At 36.9% G+C, this 19906-nt stretch overlaps 1 protein-coding gene and 1 long non-coding RNA gene across 2 annotated transcripts; one reads left to right on the top strand and one right to left on the bottom strand.

Annotated features, from left to right (window-relative positions):
* Nucleotides 1-2092: 2092 nt before the first annotated feature.
* Nucleotides 2093-16071, bottom strand: LOC101743420 (uncharacterized). Its single transcript, XM_004931757.4, has 4 exons — nucleotides 15604-16071; nucleotides 6464-6546; nucleotides 4313-4430; nucleotides 2093-3030 (listed from the first exon to the last, which is right to left on the bottom strand). The coding sequence occupies exons 1-4, from the start codon at nucleotides 15800-15802 to the stop codon at nucleotides 2804-2806; spliced, it is 627 nt and encodes a 208-aa protein (XP_004931814.3). The 5' UTR covers nucleotides 15803-16071; the 3' UTR covers nucleotides 2093-2803.
* Nucleotides 12348-13965, top strand: LOC134201185 (uncharacterized). Its single transcript, XR_009976395.1, has 2 exons — nucleotides 12348-12618; nucleotides 13260-13965. It is a non-coding gene; the product is annotated as an uncharacterized LOC134201185 (long non-coding RNA).
* Nucleotides 16072-19906: the final 3835 nt, after the last annotated feature.

Raw genomic sequence — 19906 nt, 5'->3', positions numbered from 1 at the left:
AAAAGTCAGTGGTTCAGTGCTAGGTCACCAGGTAAAGAAAGTTAACCAGGAAGAACGATCTGTAAGAATATAGTACGTACGTGTGTGTGTGTGTGTGAGTGTATGTGTGTTAGTGTGTTTGTGTGTGTGTATGTGTGTCATATAATAAAGTATAAAAACATTATTATATATTATATTATATACTATTATATAAAATATTAATTTAAAATTAGCTACAATAAATCAACAGTATATCATACTATATATTATACACCATTATACATTTTTACAACACGACTAATCTTGAGTAATTGAGTAATCTTGACAAGACAAAAAAATGCTTACTGTCAAAATTTTGCCGCCCTGGACACTTGCCCCGACTTTTTTTTTATTGCTTTGATATGTGGACGAGCTCACAGCCCACCTGGTGTTAAATGGTTACTAGAGCCCATAGACATCCACAACGTAAATGCGCCACCCACCTTGAGATTTAAGTTCTAAGGTCTCAAGTATATTTACGTCTGCCCCGCCCTTCAAACCGAAACGCATTACTGCTTTACGGCAGAAATAGGCAAGGTGGTCGTATCCACCCTCGCGGACCAGTAAAACGACTGCCCCTAGCATAAATACACCACTGCACAGGCGTTATTATTATTTACGAAATACATATATTTCGGTTCCCTCTGTATTTTGTACCGCATGTTCCATGGGGAGTGCTCTGAGGAATTGTTCGAGATGATACCAAACGTCTCGTTTTTACCATCGCACCGCCCACCACCGGAGTAGAGTTCATCCATACTACCTGGAGCCACTGCGTTCATCCACAATGCGTTTCCAGAGATCTTTTTTGCCACGTACCATCCGGTTATGGAATGAGCTCCCCTCCACGGTGTTTCCCGAGCGCTATGACATTTCCTGCTTCAAACGAGGCTTGTGGAGAGTATTAAGCAGTAGGCAGCGGCTTGGCTCTGCCCCTGGCATTGCTGAAGTCCATGGGCGACGGTAAGCACTTACCATCAGGTGGGCCGTACGCTCGTCTGACTACAAAGGCAATAAAAAAAAAACCTAAATTGATCAATTAAGTACATGATATAGAAACAAAAACAATTAAAAATACAAAATAAAGACTACCAATAAAAATTGTTGACCTTGTTACTTGTATCCAAGATTGCCACCACCAGTAGTTTGGGTTAATGTCAAGAATCGAAGACGTAAAGATTCACTTACTGTGATTGGATCGTTTTTTGTATCAGCAACAAACAAAGACCAGTAACTACAACGCCTCTACTTTGTAAGACTGGTGAGACCTTGCGAGATCACGCCCCGGGCAGATGATGTCACGGGGCTCGACTCGTACCTCGAACAGGGCAATTCCGACGGTAAGTCAAGACTTACTAGTTATATCAGGCTCTTAACTCAGCCGGATAGCGAAAGCTTCTTAAGGTACTGGTGGTAGGACCTCTTGTGAGCCCGCGCGGGTGGGTACCACCACCCTGCCGATTTCTGCCGTGAAGCAGTAATGCGTTTCGGTTTGAAGGGTGGGGCAACCGTTGTAACTATACTTGAGACCTTAGAACTTATATCTCAAGGTGGGTGGCGCATTTACGTTGTGGATGTCTATGGGCTCCAGTAACCACTTAAAACCAGGTGGGCTGTGAGCTCGTCCACCCATCTAGGCAATAAAAAAAATAAGGTGTCACGGTTGGGCCCCAGTTTCTCGCCGGATCTTTTCAGTGGATCGCGATTCCAATCCGGTGGTAGTTTCAGCAAAGCACTGTCTAAGCAAGAGCTACTGTAGCAAATTCACCAGAATGAGAGTCCGTGAACTCGCCTACATGTTAGATGAATCTAGTGGAAGGAATGTGTCACGGTAAAATCGAAAGTGTCGCTACCAAACCATACAGCAACATTATGTTTATGCCATAAGTTATATTTTAATGTAGTTAATTCATATGGGTACGAATTTTGATGCATCGTGAAAAGGAATTAGATATCGTTCAAACAGCAAATTCCTACGAAATTATTTAAGAGTTATCAATCCTAATTAGATCGATGCTAGGTTAGAGGATAAATAACATTACTGCCGATATTTTTCTGAAAAAAAAAACCACAATTTTCATTATTTTTTATTACAAATAAAACTTACAACTCAAAGAGTTCACATAAATATGAATACACAAATAAATGCTTTAAAAGTAAATAAACCATTCTCATTATTTTTAACAAATTAAATGTGCACGTTGACAGAATTCTTGTATCTAATGATTCTCTTAATATCTTCCAATGCACCTACAAAAGAAGTAAGTACTAACAACAACTTTTATAACAATTTAATATGAAATACTTAGGCACTCTGTCATCTAAGAATAAGCCCGATACATTAATACAACAAGTATATATTATATAACAATACGTAAACACGTAAAATTACTTTAGTACAAGTACACTGTTTTAAAAAGTATTTTACATAAACAAAAAAAACTGTTAACAACTTTTTTAGGTTTATTTGGTATATTGGATAAATTTATGAAACATTTTTTATTTCGTAAATTAAAATGGAATTTTCGTTACTGTTTCAAACAATACTGCGAATTCTACCAGGTTTTTTTTAAAATCAGTTCTTTAATGAACAACATTTTCGTTCGTGTAGATGGGGACAGATGTATGAAAATGAACTGAGATTCACAATAAATTCTTTAGAATTCTTCTCAGTGAGTACTAGATTAGGGGCTGAGAGAACGCTGTTTGGCACGCCCAAACCGACATTCATTACCTATGTTTTGGTGCGTTAAACTAAAAGTAAAAAATATATATAGAATCGAAATTATTGTTTGAAAACGAAATACGTAGCGATCAGAGCGAATGTGGCCAGTGGGAGAGAGAAGGAAATAGATCCAGCTCCGTTACAGTTGTCCTTGTTGCACACAGCGCAGGACTTGACCTTCGCGCTGTCAGCGATCGCGGTGTTGGAGGCGAGCTCGACAACTCGGCAGGTGTGCTGGGAATCGTTGGGGTTGACATCCAAGCAAGTACGGACAACAGTTCCGCTCTCTGTAAAAGTGAACAGTTATTCGAATTTAACCTTGAATCTTTAACACCGTTCGACTCGGAAAAAAGGGTCGGAACCCCAAAATACGCATTATTTGAAATCGGCGATTATAAAAACCCTTCGTATATAATTACTATTATAAGTCTTCTATCTATTAAAGCGTATATTGATCAAGAATTTATAGAGTAAAAGGAGTACATTAATGAAGTACGTAATTATATACTATAAATCATTATTTCTTTAGGAATATTCTATTATTAAGAAAAAAATATGTTACGCGACGTCGAGAAATTTTACAAAAAAAAATTTTTTATATTTTTTTTATTGCTGAGATGCGTGCACTAGTTCACAGCCCACTGGCGTTAAGTGATTACTGGAGACCATAGACATCTAGAACGTAAATGCTGTCACTCACCTTGAGATATCAGTTTTAATGTCTCAAGTATAGTTGCAACGGTTGCCCCACCCTTCAAACCGAAACGCATTACTGCTTCACGGCAGTATATTCCTTGTTCGTCATTTCTTTTATTAGAAAGCATGCATAGTTCCGTTTACTTTTAAAAACCAACGTTTATAATATATACTGTTCACATATTTCTTTATATCTAACATAAACAACACGTTAAAATATAAAAGCCCGCATCGACAGTTAAGTATGCCAACCTATTGGTAGTATTGTTATTCCGTACGAGACGATGTAATGTGTATTTCTAATACGTAGTTTCGTCAACCAAGGGATGAATCAAGGGCGGATCCAGCTTTGGCGCCAGGAGGGGGTCACATAGTCGTGGGCAAATTAAGAACTTATAATTTAATTTTGATAACAATAGATAATAAATAAATCATGATGTTCTTCAATTAGTCCAAGTTAGTTCAAGTCCTGGAACTAGCTCAGGGGGGGTCATGACCCCCATGACCCCCCCTGGATCCGCCGTTGGGATGAATTAACAGCCGTCATGCAATATGTATTTAATTCTAACTTCGACCACACGTTTCAAGATGTGTGACGCTATTCAGATTGCGATGTCTATCAGTTGGTAGAATGCCTTTCTAGAGCTTAAAAATGGGAAGGCGTTCTTGTATTAAGTTTCCGGTACCCCAACCGGTACTATGAAAAAAACAGCACTGCTTACAAGGGATAGAAGCGAATAGTTAAGAAGAGGTTCTCTTACAGACCAAATCCTGAACACATATAGGTACATTTGTTACTTTTTAATGTCTCCTTTTAGTATCGAGTTTCAAATCAAAATGGTTTAAAAAAAAAATTCAGTTCATAAAACTCACTCATGACGATCTTGTGACAGTATCTAGGAGCTCCCGTAACGCTGTTCAAGACTTCGACAGGCAGAATGTTGCGCAGGTAGAGCGTATTGAAGTTAATCGAATCCTGGGTGTTGCATTCCTGAAAAAGTATTCATAAAAATGTAGCTGGTCCTCAATATTGATTCGTCTTTTTTGTCCCCACTTTATCCCATTAGGTGGTGTCGGAACAGCGAATTTTCGAGGACGAGCTCACAGCCCACCCCTGCCCCACTCTTCAAACTGAAACGCATTACTGCTTTACGGCAGAAATAGGCGGGGTGGTGGTACCTGCCCGTGCGGACTCACACCACTCCTACCACCAGTAATTACGCAAATTATAATTTTGCGGGTTTGATTTTTATTACACGATGTTATTCCTTCACCGTGGAAGTCAATCGTGAACATTTGTCAAGTACGTATTTCATTAGAAAAATTGGTACTCGTCTGCGGGATTAGAACACCGTTGCATCGCTGGATATGAATGCACCGGACATCTTATCCTTTAGGCCACAACGACTTTTCTATTCCATTCTCTTCTATCAGCCGTAATCTCAACACTCACTTCTCTCTCTCTCTCTCTCTCATATCGTCATTCACACACTCTATCCATGTCAGCTTCGGTCGACCTCTTCCTCCCTACCTACCCCATTTCCATACATCTCCATACCACGCTCTTTAATTTGTCAATCACAATATAGCCAATGCAAGCGAAAATGAAAAATATTATTTAAGTAAAACTGATTTTCTGTGCGAGGTCAAAGTACTTGTAGGACGCTTATTTTTTTGCCTACCTTACTGTTGGTCGCTTTGTCGGCCTATTCTGGCCTTGCCTTTGGTTGGTGGGAGAGACTTTTATTACTGATTAGCTGACCCGGCAGACTTCGTAGTGCCCCAATCGATAAATAAAAGACCTAAACTGTTTTATAAAATAAACTTAAAGCAAACAAAAGAAATCCGTCCGACGGGAGAAACATCAAAGGAAAAACATTTTTTTTTTCAATTTTGAGCATTTTCATATTTATCTACCTTTTAAACCTTCTCTGGACTTCCACAAATAATTCAAGACCAAAATTAGCTAAATCGGTCGAGCCGTTCTCGAGTTTTAGCGATACTAACGAACAGCAATTCATTTATATATACATATATAGAAGATATAGATAGTAGGACGTCTTGTGAGCCCGCAGGGTTAAGTATCCCTTGTTGATGGTCGATGGACTTATTTGATGTCTATGGTCTCCGCTAACTACTTAACAAGAGATGCTTATCAGCTCGTTGAGCCATTTAAACATATTTAAAAAAAGCTCACGGGGCTTAGTCTGAGAGAGGTTGCTAGCTTCTACCCTAGCAATAGCAATCCTTCGCTGAATTTTAACACCGGTTCCGAACAGCGACCAACTGAGAAGATCACACGAGAAACTCACCGGGTTGTGATTGTGGGTTAAATACCACATTTAATATAATTTCGTAGTAAATTTAATAATGTAATAACTACAGTCAAATTTCCAACCGCATAATTTGATAGCGGTTTCACGATATATTAATTTTCTAGAGAATTAGTAAATGCAGATTTTCAATTACTTCCGGTTATGAAAAATGCATAATAACACGCTTTATCTTATCTTATACCTTTAAGCGAGCAATTCTTGTATATTAATATATATATAATCTGAATCACGGAAACGGCTCCAACGATTTTCATAAAATTTAGTGTACAGGGGATTTCGGGGGCGATAAATCGATCTAGCTACGATTTATTTTCAGAAAATGTTACTTTATTCGTGTTTTCAATAATCAACTCTTCCCGACACCTATTAGCGAATAATAAAACTATTTTTCTTAATTGAGGGTAACTAAGCGCTTTAAAGACACAACAAGATGTCATCGTCTAGTAGAAGTAATTCAGCTTACTTTTTTTTTATTGAATAATTCGTTTGCTTTTTTAGGCTTTCGACGAATAATGATCAGCGGAAACAACCGCAAGCTTTACTGCACATCAACCGCTGTCCCATCATCTACGGTAGTAACAACCTCATCTCAACTCGCATAGCATTCTGTCCCAGCATCAATATCTTAATTTTTTACCACGCTCTGGTATTTCTCTATGACTGTAAGGTCTTATTTCAGAATACTTACTACTGGGGGTTTGGCGCTCTTGAACGGGTCCCCGCAGTTCTTATCCTGTTCACTGTTACATTGGTAGCACTTGATGCAATAGCCTGAAATCGAAAGTAGGTTTATCAATACTAGAGGTCCCGCAGTAGTCGAAATTCGACTATAATTAATTGGAATTGTAAGTTTGTACACTATTATGATTGTATTTTGCACTTCTATAATCACAAATTTCGCCAAGACTACAATTTTAAAAATATTAATAAAGACAAACAATATTTAGTCTATTCTCAATTTGACAACAGACGTCAAGAACAAAAGTTTGACAATAAATAGTATGCATGCGTGCGTGCATCAAATACATGGTATGTAGTGTGTGTAGTGTTTTCTTTATTGATTTAATGTATCTTTTATGCATTATTTTAAAAATATATTAGCATTGTGCACTTCTTCTCTATATTCTCTATAAGTGTGGAAGATTTCATACTCTTTTTTTTTTTTTTTTATTTTTATTGCTTAGATGTGTGGACGAGCTCACAGCCCACCTGATGTTAAGTGGTTACTGGAGCCCATAGACATCTACAACGTAAATGCGCCACACACCTTGAGATATAGTTCTAAGGTCTCAGTATAGTCACAACGGCTGCCCCATCCTTCAAACCGAAACGCATTACTGCTTCACGGCAGAAATAGGCGGGGCGGTGGTACCTACCCGTGCGGACTCACAAGAGGTCCTACCACCAGTAATTACGCAAATTATAATTTTGCGGGTTTCATTTTTATTACACGATGTTATTCCTTCACCGTGGAAGTCAATCATGAACATTTGTTGAGTACGTATTTCATTAGAAAAATTGGTACCCGCCTGCGGGATTCGAACACCGGTGCATCACTTCAACACGAATGCACCGGACGTCTTATCCGTTAGGCCACGACGACTTCAAAAGTTCCTCCGTCCACGCAATTTTCGTAAAAAGGGATACAAAGTTTTTGCTTCACGTATTAATATATAGATGCTGCAACTGCTATTCGTATACATTGATCGAAAATATTGTTAATGTCAATAGAAGCATAGTTTCTAGTGTTCGCGTAAAATATGTACATACGCACAGACGGTGCGATCACGTCACTTATGCAAATTATGTAATTTTTCAAGAGAAACGTTAGAAAATTCGACATTTTATTATATGTACTTAGTTCTTATATATTTTTGCTAGACTAAAGAAATAAAAAACGATAATATTTAAACTAAAACTTTAAACTTCAGTAAAAGCAAATATCTCGCTGATAACGATTAAAAAATGTATTTTCTCATACTCAGTACAGTTTTAACAAAAAAAAAAATTTTTTTATTTTTTTTATTGCTTAGATGGATGTACGAGCTCACAGCCCACCTGGTGTTAAGTGGTTACTGGAACCCATAGGCATCTACAACGTAAATGCACCACACACCTTGAGATATAAGTTCTAAGGTCTCAGTATAGTTGCAACGGCTGCCCCACCCTTCAAACTGAAACGCATTACTGCTTCACGGCAGAAATAGGCGGGGCGGTGGTACCTACCCGTGCGGACTCACAAGAGGTCCTACCACCAGTAAAAAAATTGCTTAAGTGACTTTATAGCACCGTATGTGTGAATTATATAGATGATTGTTGCATATCCAGTATTTTACGTTCAGCATTGAAATATCCTTGTTTGTCTTGAAACATTTTAGTCTTGTCTTTTAACATTTTGTCAACAGGTTTCACTTCTATTTCTTTCTTCAATGAGCTTTAACGTTATTGATTTAAAAAAAAGCTAAACAGTTCATTTATTTCCATGTTCACAAAACATCAATAGTATTATATATAAGGGAAACCTTAACACGTAGTAGGAATCTTAATCTAGGTGTCAATATTTACGATCGAACTTAGTTTCATTTATTTACACCTGTAGCATAAGAGAGTTCATCTTTGTACCCGCAGTATGAAGGAAAGGAGACTAAATCATATCTACGTGTAATTAAGTCGAAATATATGGCGTGTTAAAAATTTTGGTATAATATTGTTTTACGACCGAATGTTAGGTATCAGGAATTCCCATTAATATAGTCTCCTCCGTTTTTGGAAATTAATCCTATAAAATACATCCTGTATATGTATGTATGATCACGATTGGCCATTTATATATATTTTTACTGGTGGTAGGACCTGTTGTGAGTCCGCGTGGGCAGGTACCACCGCCCTGCCTATTTCTGCCGTGAAGCAGTAATGCGTTTCGGTTTGAAGGGTGGGGCAGCCGTTGTAACTATACTGAGACCTTACAACTTATATCTCAAGGTGGGTGGCGCATTTACGTTGTAGATGTCTATGGGCTCCAGTGACCACTTAACACCAGGTGAGCTGTGAGCTCGTTCACCCATCTAAGCCATAAAAAAAAAATTATAAATTACGTTGATAATTAACACAGTCAACATATTGTAGAAATGAATTACAGTGTAAAAATATTCGAAAATTCTGGGCGAAGTCTTACGTCATCTATGAAGCGAGATAAAGCTATACGAGTATTTATAGATTGGATTTACACAGCAAACAAAGCCGCTTGCTCTGTAGTTAACAGAGTATCTAGTCTTCTACCTATTCTTAAATAGAATCGTAAACAGTTTTGATCTATTTGTTTGTGCGTTTTTTCATATTAAATGCACACGAAGAATTCCGCGCAAAGATTGAATAATTTTATGCCGTTACCAATTATTTTCAATATGTATTCAGATAAGCTGGCGGAAACATATAGTGTTTTTTTTGCCCGAATTAGATAACAGAATATTATCTGACCGGTTTAATCTTGGAACGAAAAAATAATAGTAAAAAAAAAAACTAAAAAACACGCTTTATATAAAATTAAGATAATAAAATGAAAATTAAGCATTTTAAGATATTATTGAAATAATAATTCTTCTACTAATATCTGTCAGAAAAATATTTATAACTAATAACAACGTGCACCCCACGCTTTTTTTACAATAAAATATATATATTTTTACACTATTTTCAATTTAAATTTATTAAAATTTATTTTCTATTTTTTAGTTGAATTTTATATAAAGTGTGTGTTTTAGTTTTTTTAAACTATGATTTATTTTTCATTTTTTACTTGAATTTCAATTTTTTTATTTTGAATTGTCATCGATCCTCGATAAATCTACAAAGTTTAAATGAAATCTGGCCGTTTAAAGTGGGTCAAAATCGCGTCTAAAGGAGTCAGTTACAAACATACGAACATACATACAAGTGAAGCTAATATAAAGCGTGTAAAAACATTCTTGAAATTGATTCGACAAGTTTTTTAAAGGAAGAATTTCAAACGTAGCTGCATCTAGTTTCATTCAATTAACTAAGTCTGCGTTGTTGCACATATTCATTATACTCATGCCAACCAAACCATGTACCGATCTACAGTCAGCCGCTGAGTTAAGAATCGAATTGTTATTCTACTAAATCACTATAGCAGAAACAAGCGAAACAATCGCTCAGTCAAAGTAGGAAAACACCTGACAATGTGAAACGATAATTCTCAGTAATTGTAATTGTATTCATTGTTGATTGTATGTATTACGTACGTAGCTTCGATTTGATTCATTCACAACCATTATATTCATTTAAAATGATCTTGAAACATGCAAATAAAACTTCGAAGTAAAAGAAAATTTTAACATAATATTAGTGAGGATCTATAACTTTTCTTTTGTATAGCAAACAGTTTTTTAAAAGGATCAGCGGTTGATAAGGTTATAAGCTGAGCAGTTTAAGAAATAAATGTATTAAAAAAAAAACATTCCTATCCCAGTTTCCTTTATTACTCAACAAACAAGTCATACACACATCTTAATAGCTGACAAGTGGCAAATTGGATTAATTCACGAGGCGGCAGAGTTAAGTGACACAATGACATGGAGCAGTTGAAATAAACGAAAATTCCATTCAAAATAATGACGATACAGAGAGTCGAACTCACATGAAAAAAGTAATATCTAGTTCGGAAAATTCAAAATTTCCTCATAGGTAAACAACTATGTCATTATCGTATATTAAACATTTTATGGACTGTAACTGAATAAGTCATTATTACGTCGTTAATATAAAAATGATTAGCCTAGATAAATTGAGTACCATCTTCTGTTTGAATTTAACTTTTAAATAAATAACATATATCATTGTGTGGGTTCAGTTTTGGCCCGTTGCGTCCAGTCCGATTAGAAAATAAATTCTGATTTACATTGAAGTTCGCATTTGACCTTTAGAGGTACGATAATGACACTGTTCCGTATTTTGCATCCATGAAGCCGTACTATAAAATAATATAATTTTAATAATATTATCTACAGTTTTGAATCAAAAATCGACACAATATATCTTGCAAAAACATAGATATAACATATTTTATAGATAGGGATACGTTAATTCTTTGAAGATTTTTTTTTATTTCAGAATAATATGTGCGATAATAAAACGTTTGTTATGTTAAATGAATGACCTTTAAAATCATATCACAACTCTGACTCACGTCCAAATATAATTTAGTGTTGTTGAGCTTCATTTAAATATAAAATGATGCAGAAGACTCGATCAATCGAACTATAAAATCGAGATAACAATTGTTAAATCGTAAAAATGAAAAATCTCCACACCCTCAGATATAAGATATACGTAAAGTTTCAAGGAAAAATACTTCTTAGGGAGAGAGTTTTATTGCGTATTTAAGGATGTCTCTCTCGGGCGGACAAAAACAATTTTATTACAACTCCGAAGATATTTATGGGAATGTTTTTGCGGATCGAATATCATTGGAGCCAGGAAACAAAGACTATATACCAACAGCTACATGGTATATAATAACGACGAATACTGATTATGCTTACGTAAGTTGTTTTCATAAGCATTGCCGATGGGATTTTCGAATATTAGGGAAAAATAATTCAGATATGTTACTTCTTTTTGTCCTTCAAGATAGAATCTTTTGGAACACTAGCATAAGACACGTAGATCAGTCTGAAATGTTGAAGTTGTTTCATATTACACTGGTAAAAATCTTTTGAATTCAGTTAATTGAGAGTTGAAGTATAATTACGCACTATAAAACATATTATTTGTCCAGAGACAGCCCACTAAGACCAGAGTGATATTTTCGCCTTAGTTCCAAGTCGTTAGTAGCAATTTTATGGGAATAAATTTGAAAATATTACCGTCTGATGATATAGTTAAGCCTTGTTCGGACTAGGCGAGTATTTTAGTCGAGTACCGAGTAATTTAGTAGCTAAATGTGTCTGAGCACCAAAAATTTAGTCGAGTAGGTTAGTAAATAATTGAGTCAAGTCAATCCATTTTGTTCTATTTTTTCGGGCGGGTAGCCAGTAGCTTAGCCACTAAATTACTCGGTACTCGACTAAAATACTCGCCTAGTCCGAACAAGGCTTTAGAAACAGTAAGTTTCCATTAATAAAATTCCATTCCATATGAACTAATGTCGGTAAGTTTCCATAAATATAATTCCAATTCTATCAAATGAAGTAATATCATTGTTAGTTATTTTAGAAACGATTTTCGCGTTCCAAAACACAGACGACGGGTAGCTTGATGCGGCACCAGTCTTATCCATAGCGTCAGCTGGTAATGCTAATGTTTTTATTTTATATATATATTTATTGCCCTTGTAGGCAGACGAGCATACGGCCCACCTGATGGTGAGTGGTTACCGTCGCCCATGGACTTCAGCAATGCCAGGGGCAGAGCCAAGCCGCTGCCTACCGATTTGTCACATCACGTCATTTGAAAACCAAAACAAGCGTAAATATGAACTATCAGATTTAACGAGTACTTGTAGCGTTGATGATGTCACCCATTGCCATTTACATATTTAGGCCATGAGCGCTACGAACACAAACAACCTTGGACGCGACGAATGAAACCGGTTTCAATTATTAGTACGCAGCACACAGCTACGTTAAATTCATATTGTATTATCTGACTAAGGAAGAGACCAGTTTTAATATCATTTTGTCCATCGATTGTAAATTGGAACGTGGAAAAGTGAATTTCTCATTTGGTATAATCGACAGAAATATTAAAATGTCTAATGATTATATACGAGTTTACAGTAATAGAAATATTGATCTGTTGAACTTCCATATTGGGTGGTTTTAGGTCTGTTTTTTAACTTAATTTTTAGCTTCTTTGGCATTCTTCCAACTATTTTAAGGTTGTAATGTTTTATCTCTTACATACAATGTCATTGTTTTTACGAGACCTTATATTTGTGTTTGTACAAATTTACGCGAGAAACAAGAATGTCTTCTTAGGAATAACAACATAAAGTATTAAATTGTTTTCTTTTGCTTTCTTAATATACATATGATAGAGTTGTAGGTGTGTGGATTTATATCATTATCACTAATGACATTAAGTTATTTGTTTTTAACACTCCGGGTCTGGTTCCAAATTAGCGATTATTAAACAAACAAAAGTTTCAGAAAACATTCTTTATGACCCACTGTTGTTTTACTGCTAAAGTATTTGATGTAGGTCTAGACGTATTTCTATGATTTTAGTAAAGGAATAATTGTAATACAGTAATTATTTTTTTAAAGAAAACGGTTTTCTACTCCGTCGAATACATATTACAGAAAGAGCAAAATTTCTCACAGTTATCGAGGAGCTAGCGAAAATAGTAAACCCAGCTGCTCCACCCACACAAGGCGTGGCAAGTCAGGCGCACTCCAGGAATTAATATCGATGAAAATAAGGTATCTTACATCGAAAATTACGACTTTATTGTTTAATTTCAGACGCGTGGCGGACGAACTCGACATATAACAGCTATACCGTAGAAACGGACAAGATGATGACACCTAGCTGGCTTAAAGTTTACATCAGTATAATATATATTATGTTTATTGTATTAGTGGGAGAGATTGCATATAAATGCTGCTATCCACTGGAGATATGAGGTCAAAATCTTAGTTGTATTGCATGATCGCTGTTTCGCCTTTTAAGCTGGATTAACGCTTCGCATCAGAAATATCGTTAAGCTTACAATCCGACATACTAAACTTTTTTGGTGTAATTAAATGCGGGCAAAAGCGTAATGCCTTGAGAGCATTCAGAAAGTGCCTTTGCCGAGCAGATAATATGATATTGTAACGGGAAAATGGAACAACACCTAACACAATGTATGGTCGGTCGCCAGTTAGAAACTATAAAACTCACGTAGTAATGACGGCAAACAACCTTCAACAAAACGTCTACATTAATGTGCAAGAGATACAACATTTTGAAACTAAATAAAAGAAGAATAGGTATAAATAAATTCGAATACTTTATATTTTACGGAAGAACCTTACTTATTGGTAAAGCAATAAGTTCTATATTGCATTAAATATTTAAATAGTCAACTAATAGACTATTGTTTTGGTTTCTTGTTTTTAAACGGATATATTATAATGAGAAGTTAATTGCAATTTTTTTTCGTTTAGATTAAATCATTTGATGTTCTTTGCTTAGTATCATTTAACTCTCTCTTTCTATTTTTAAAATCATAAGAATCTGCTTATTTCAGCATGTGTTCCAATTTGAAGGGTCCATGGACAGCCATACATTACGATTGATACCTCAATCTCAACTGCTGCTGCCACGCACGTTGTAATGTCTTTAATCCAAAAGCCACTAAGCACAAGGCGAGACGGTTAAGCAAAAGTTACAAAACTACGTATTAAAGGTTTTATAAAATGAAACCACCTTATTTAAAGGTGGAAATTGACTGCGTAAACTATTAACTTTGGTTTGATATTTTCGAAATAGGCGACCAAGTATAGACTGTACATATTATTATGTATCTATTATGGAATAATATGCCTAATGGTATAAGCCCTGTGTGCTTAGTGCGAGTTTTTTTTAACGTTCTCGACAGTGTAAAAGTTAATTTAAATTTGTATGCAGTTGGAACATTTGCCGCTAGGGGCGCTGTTCAAACTGCATATGAGTTAACTTTTACGGTTTCAAGAACGGTAAAAAACACGCACTAAGCACACTGGTGTCTGTGATATACTATTAAGTTCCGGAATGTGTGTCTGTCTCTCTCTAACGCGTGCGTTAGAATGTGTTCAACTATCTGGAACGTTTCTGTCAGTTTGCTTAGTCTTGTACTAAGTAGATCCTAAACTGCCGGACTGACACAAACTTGCCTCCCATACCTAGTGAACACGTTCCACAATTATCACTTCTTATCAAATTCATTTTTTTTATTTTTATTGAAAGATTACTGGTGCCCCGGAGGCCTTTCCAGCTTCACCAGGACAGGTGGGCGAGCAAAGGCTTAGCCAGGAGGGGTGGGATTTGCTAACAACTGCCCGAGCGCCTCCGAATGAGACCTAACAACTCAAGAGCAATTGCTTCGCGAATGAATCTACTACCGGATCGGAATCGCGACCCACTGAGAAGATCCGGCAATATCAATTAACAAGCCTATTGTTGCTGGATAGGTACATGCAAGCGCCATTTTCAGCGGGTAGACATATAATTTTAAGTTTCTTGTTCTCGTTATTTTGCTAGGATTCGTGTTAGCAACGTCGTCAGGTTTGAGCCCCGTGAGCTCACCTACTAGTTAAGGTTACGCTGGAATAGCCTCTCAAGGCTACCAGCTTAGGTAGGAAAAAAAAAAAACTTAATGTTTAATATTCCAATTGAATTCTCATTTAACTAAAACTAAAGCTGTTATCTGAATTTAATAAATAAGAACACTCTGCTAACATTGTCCCATAATTGAGGAAAAGTACAATATTTTTAACACAAACATTACGGTTCAATGCCTTCATGAACGATCAAGGTTATGTGATAGCCATTGCTTTAAAATTGTTTTTATAGTCGACGCGAAGTTGACAGGTAACGGAATAGGTAGTTAAAAACTATACTTTACTCTGAAAACGTGTTAACCTGTTGTTCCCGTTCCGAGAGAGAGAAAAAAAGCAGAAACAGCGCTAATCAGAAATACCCACATTACGAAATCCTATTTTTCGATTAATGCAAACAAAGAACCATTTCAATTAGTCGGCTAAGAAATCTTTCTTTAAAAACGTAACACCTACATTATCGAAAACAAAATAAATCGTATAAGTGATTTAAAAACAAACGTACCTGTTTCGAATAGCGCTAGTAGAACAGCGAAGGCGAATGCTACACTTTTTGCCATGTTTATTTTATAATTATTTTTCAGCGGTCGTATACAGGCGTGCTTCGTGCTCGACAAGGCGATACTGAGTCGAGTCGAGCAAAGCAAACTACGCGCCCGCCCGACACCCCGACGCCGACCAACGCACACATATAGGATGACCATGTTTCAATAACATAAAGCAGACGTCTTCCGCTCTAACAGTAGGAGAGTAGAGAACCCGGTAACCGTACTCGTCGAACTCGGCAAAGAGTTCGACGTGCAACCTGACCTAAACATCAGCCCGTTGAGTTTCTCGGCGGATCTTCTCAGGGGGTCGCGATTCCGATCAGGTGGTCGATTCTGCGAAGCACTGCCCTTGCTAGGGCCAGTGTTAGCAGCACTCCCGGTTTGAGCCCCGTGAGCTCACCTACACGTCAAGGAGAAGCTGAAATAGACTCTCAAGGCTATCAGCATAGTTAAGGTAGGAAAACAATAATAAATGTTTACATTGCTCGATCAAAACTAACCGTGAGTCACTGCACTCCGTGTTTCTTTAAAGGCTATTTCAATGTCACACCGTTTTACTGGTATGCACACTTCAGTTTTTTGCACACTTGTCAAATGTTTTGCTCAGTAACAAATGGATATGTAAATTCTTTGTGAAATGTGAACATTTGTAAATTGAAATAATTATCTATATAGTCTATACATAATAATATGATCTAATTATCGGATCATGTTTTAGAATATGTATCTTAATTATTTTTTTATTGCTTAGGTGGGTGGTCGAGCTCATGGCCCACCTGATGTTAAGCGGTTATCGGAGCCCATAGACTTTTACAAAGTAAATTCCGCCACCTACCTTGAGACAAGACCTTCTAAGGTCTCAGTTTTTACAGTACAATGGCTGCCCCACTCTTCAAACCGAAACGCATTACTGCGAAGTCGTCGTGGACTAAATGATGAGACGTCTGGTGCATTCGTATCTAGCGATGCACCGGTGTTCGAATCCCGCAGGCGGGTACCAATTTTTGTAATGAAATATGTACTTAACGAATGTTCACGATTGACTTCCACGGTGAAGAAATAACACCGTGTAATAAAAATCAAACTCACAAAATTATAAATTGCGTATAAATTACTAGTGGTAGGACCTCATGTGAGTCTGCACGGGTGGGTACCACCACCCTGCCTATTTCAGCCGTGAAGCAGTAACGCGTTTCGGTTTGAAGGGTGGGGCGGCCGTTGTAACTATACTGAGACCTTAGTACTCATATCTCAAGGTGGACAAGGACAAGGACCTTAATACGCATTTACGTCATAGATGTCTATGGGCTCCGGTAATCACTTAACACCAGATGGGCTGTGAGCTCGTCCACCCATCAATGCAATAAAATGAAAAAAAACAAACAAGTGTGGCACTCGGGGACTGCCGCGGTAAAGCTATTGCATAGCATTTTTTATCAACTTATGCATTTATAATTAGACAATAATAAATAATAGACAAGAGTGACACGATTGAGAAGAAGAAGAGGAGAATAATAATTTAATATTAAAACAATAATAATAAAATAAGACCAAGCTATATTTATAAACATTAACAAAAGCAAAACATTAACTGTCTCCTTCACACTCATAAGGTAGACCGCGTGAGCGAGAGATGGGCAGACTTTTCATAATGCGCATGCAGTACGACGTCACGCCACGCGCTTATTCACAAACACTACACAAGCGCAACGTGTGAATGTATTGAACGCCAGCTACATGGTAGGCGGAGTGGGGTTGTTAGGTTTTATTTTCGTTACGGAATTACTTGATTCGGTCGCCGCGCTCAAATCCCGCGATAAAAGCTTTGCAATAGCTTAAAATGCTTTACGACAGAAATAGGGAGGGTGGTGGTACCTACCCGTGCGGACTCACAATACGTCCTACCCACCAGTAAACACAATTACTCATATTGTATAATATTTTTACTGTATATTTTTCCTTGGTACGAACCAAGCTCTCCTCCCGGACCTCTGCTTTATTTGTGACGATTCACGCTAGTTGAGTCCTGGGTTAAAATTTTTACAAGGCGGCCCCGTCCTGTCACTGTCACTTGTCTCTCGTCATAATATGGTACTCATCATCACCAATATAAGAATACTTCCTAATCTATAGTCTGTAATTATCACACATAGTACTTCGTTTCTATACAGTGCACTACCATTTGCCTTCATTTTCGATTAGAATACCCTTAATACCGGGTGTTACTAAGTTTCCACAAACATTCGTATTATAACCGTATTTAGGGACAATTTTCATTAATTTCACCTTGTAGTGACTACAAACATTTGGAGCCTCTGGGTCTTCGGAGGGACTTGGGATCTCTTTCGGACAGACGTTCGTTTTTAGAGATATTTTTGCCACGTATTATCCGGCTTTAGACTGATTTCACCTCCACGGTGTTTCCCGAGCGCTATGACATATCCTTCTTGAAACAAGACTGGTGATGAGTACTTAACGGTAGGCAGCGGCTTGGCTGTGCCCCCGGCATTGTTGATGTATGTGGGTGTCGATAGCCACCATCAATTCGGTGGTTCTGCCTTTGTAGGCAGACGAACATAGTAGGCTCTTGTGAGCAATAAAAAAAACAAATAGCATTATAATACATGTTTATGTTGGTAAATTATTGTTATAATTTTTTTTTGTGGTCACCCTATCATCCAACTAGCAAGGGACTCGAGCCGCGATGTATGTCCGATCTACTCTAATGATATCACGCGTGTTATATACTTACATAAAATGTATAAGTAGGTATTACATTCATTAGAGCAAAAAAGAGAATCGGAGATATCTTAAAATCTTAACATTACCCTCTACAAGTAGATAACATTAATATTGAAATAATTAGGTGTGACGTGTAAAGAGGTACAACATCATGTGTTAGTTAGATGTGTGACTCACCTGAAGTTCTCCAAGTTTTCATTCTTTTTTTTTATGATTGAAAGATTACTGGTGGCCCGGAGGCCTTTCCAGTTTCACCAGGATAGGTGGGCGAGCAAAGGCTCAGCCAGGAGGGGTGGTGGATATTGCCCAGGTGGGGTGGGCTTTGCGTTTTCATTCTCTGTGGCACTAAGATCCTCAATGGTTTTTACTACTAGTACTTAATTTTGCTATAATTATTACTAAATACTACATATTAATGCATAATAATAATGGCTGAGCGCCATCTTTTCTTTAACACAGTTTTGAATTTAGAGTTTAGACGCTTGTGGCGTCACATCGCCTCTTTGGTATAAAATTCTCTATCGCAAGCAAAGATTTAAGTCAACAAATTCATTTAGGTATAGTACGTTGGTATGTAAGTGATAAAGTTATTTAATATTAAATGTGTATTGTAGGTATTTATTTATTATTATTTTTTTACAATATTTAATAAAGTATATAAAACTTTGATCATCTATTTGAATAGATCACTCTGAATATTCTTAGTAATAATACAGGGCAACACACGTGCCGTGTTTTTTTTTGGAGTGCTATAAAGTATAATCTCTCTCTCTTCATCTTCAGCGCCCTCATTTCTTATGTTGCGAGTTGTCCCTATGACAGAAATATCCGTGGAGTGGCGTCAACATACAAGTGTCCCAAGTTCTCATATTTCTGATCAATCGCCAGATGACAAACTGATCTACACATAAATTATTCATAATACTTTCCCATTTGTCATTAGTTCGAACAATCGCGGCCGTTATCAATTTAAAAACGGGAGTACATTTTTTTATTTATCAACTTATTTATCAAAACTTTGAAATATGATTTGAAAATAATCAACTCTATTCATATGCACAATTAATGTCATTTTGTTTGTTTGCTGCCACATAATTATTTGTCCGCTTGAGCGCATCGTTCGTGATCTGGTTGAGCTGGTGAACTTATCTGTCACGACACTGTCGTTTATTTAGAATGTTTACTTTGAATTTGAGTTAAGAAGAGTTAATGAAAATTTAAATAGTAGTACATATTTTAATATAATAGTTTCGTCTTTCGAGAGCCCGCAGTCTATGTCGAACGAGATTCAAAGGTCAATGCACGCGGGGGTCAGTGGAAAACAGCGCCACGACATAGGTGGGTAATAAGTACGTATTCCGCTCAACCGTGAAGTATGAGCACTGGGTATGGTTAGTACTGCCAATGGTAAGCATTACTATAATGTACGACAAAAACTTGCACTCCAACTGTGCACTGAACTGTGCCCTTGGTCGTTTGGAACGGCGACAAATCGTCAATAATGATACTAACGGCCGT

The sequence above is a fragment of the Bombyx mori genome, chromosome 3 (genome assembly GCF_030269925.1).
Source record: "Bombyx mori chromosome 3, ASM3026992v2".
Lineage (NCBI taxonomy): Eukaryota > Metazoa > Arthropoda > Insecta > Lepidoptera > Bombycidae > Bombyx > Bombyx mori.
Note: the sequence above shows the minus strand (reverse complement) of the source record. Positions and strands in the feature narration are given on the sequence as shown.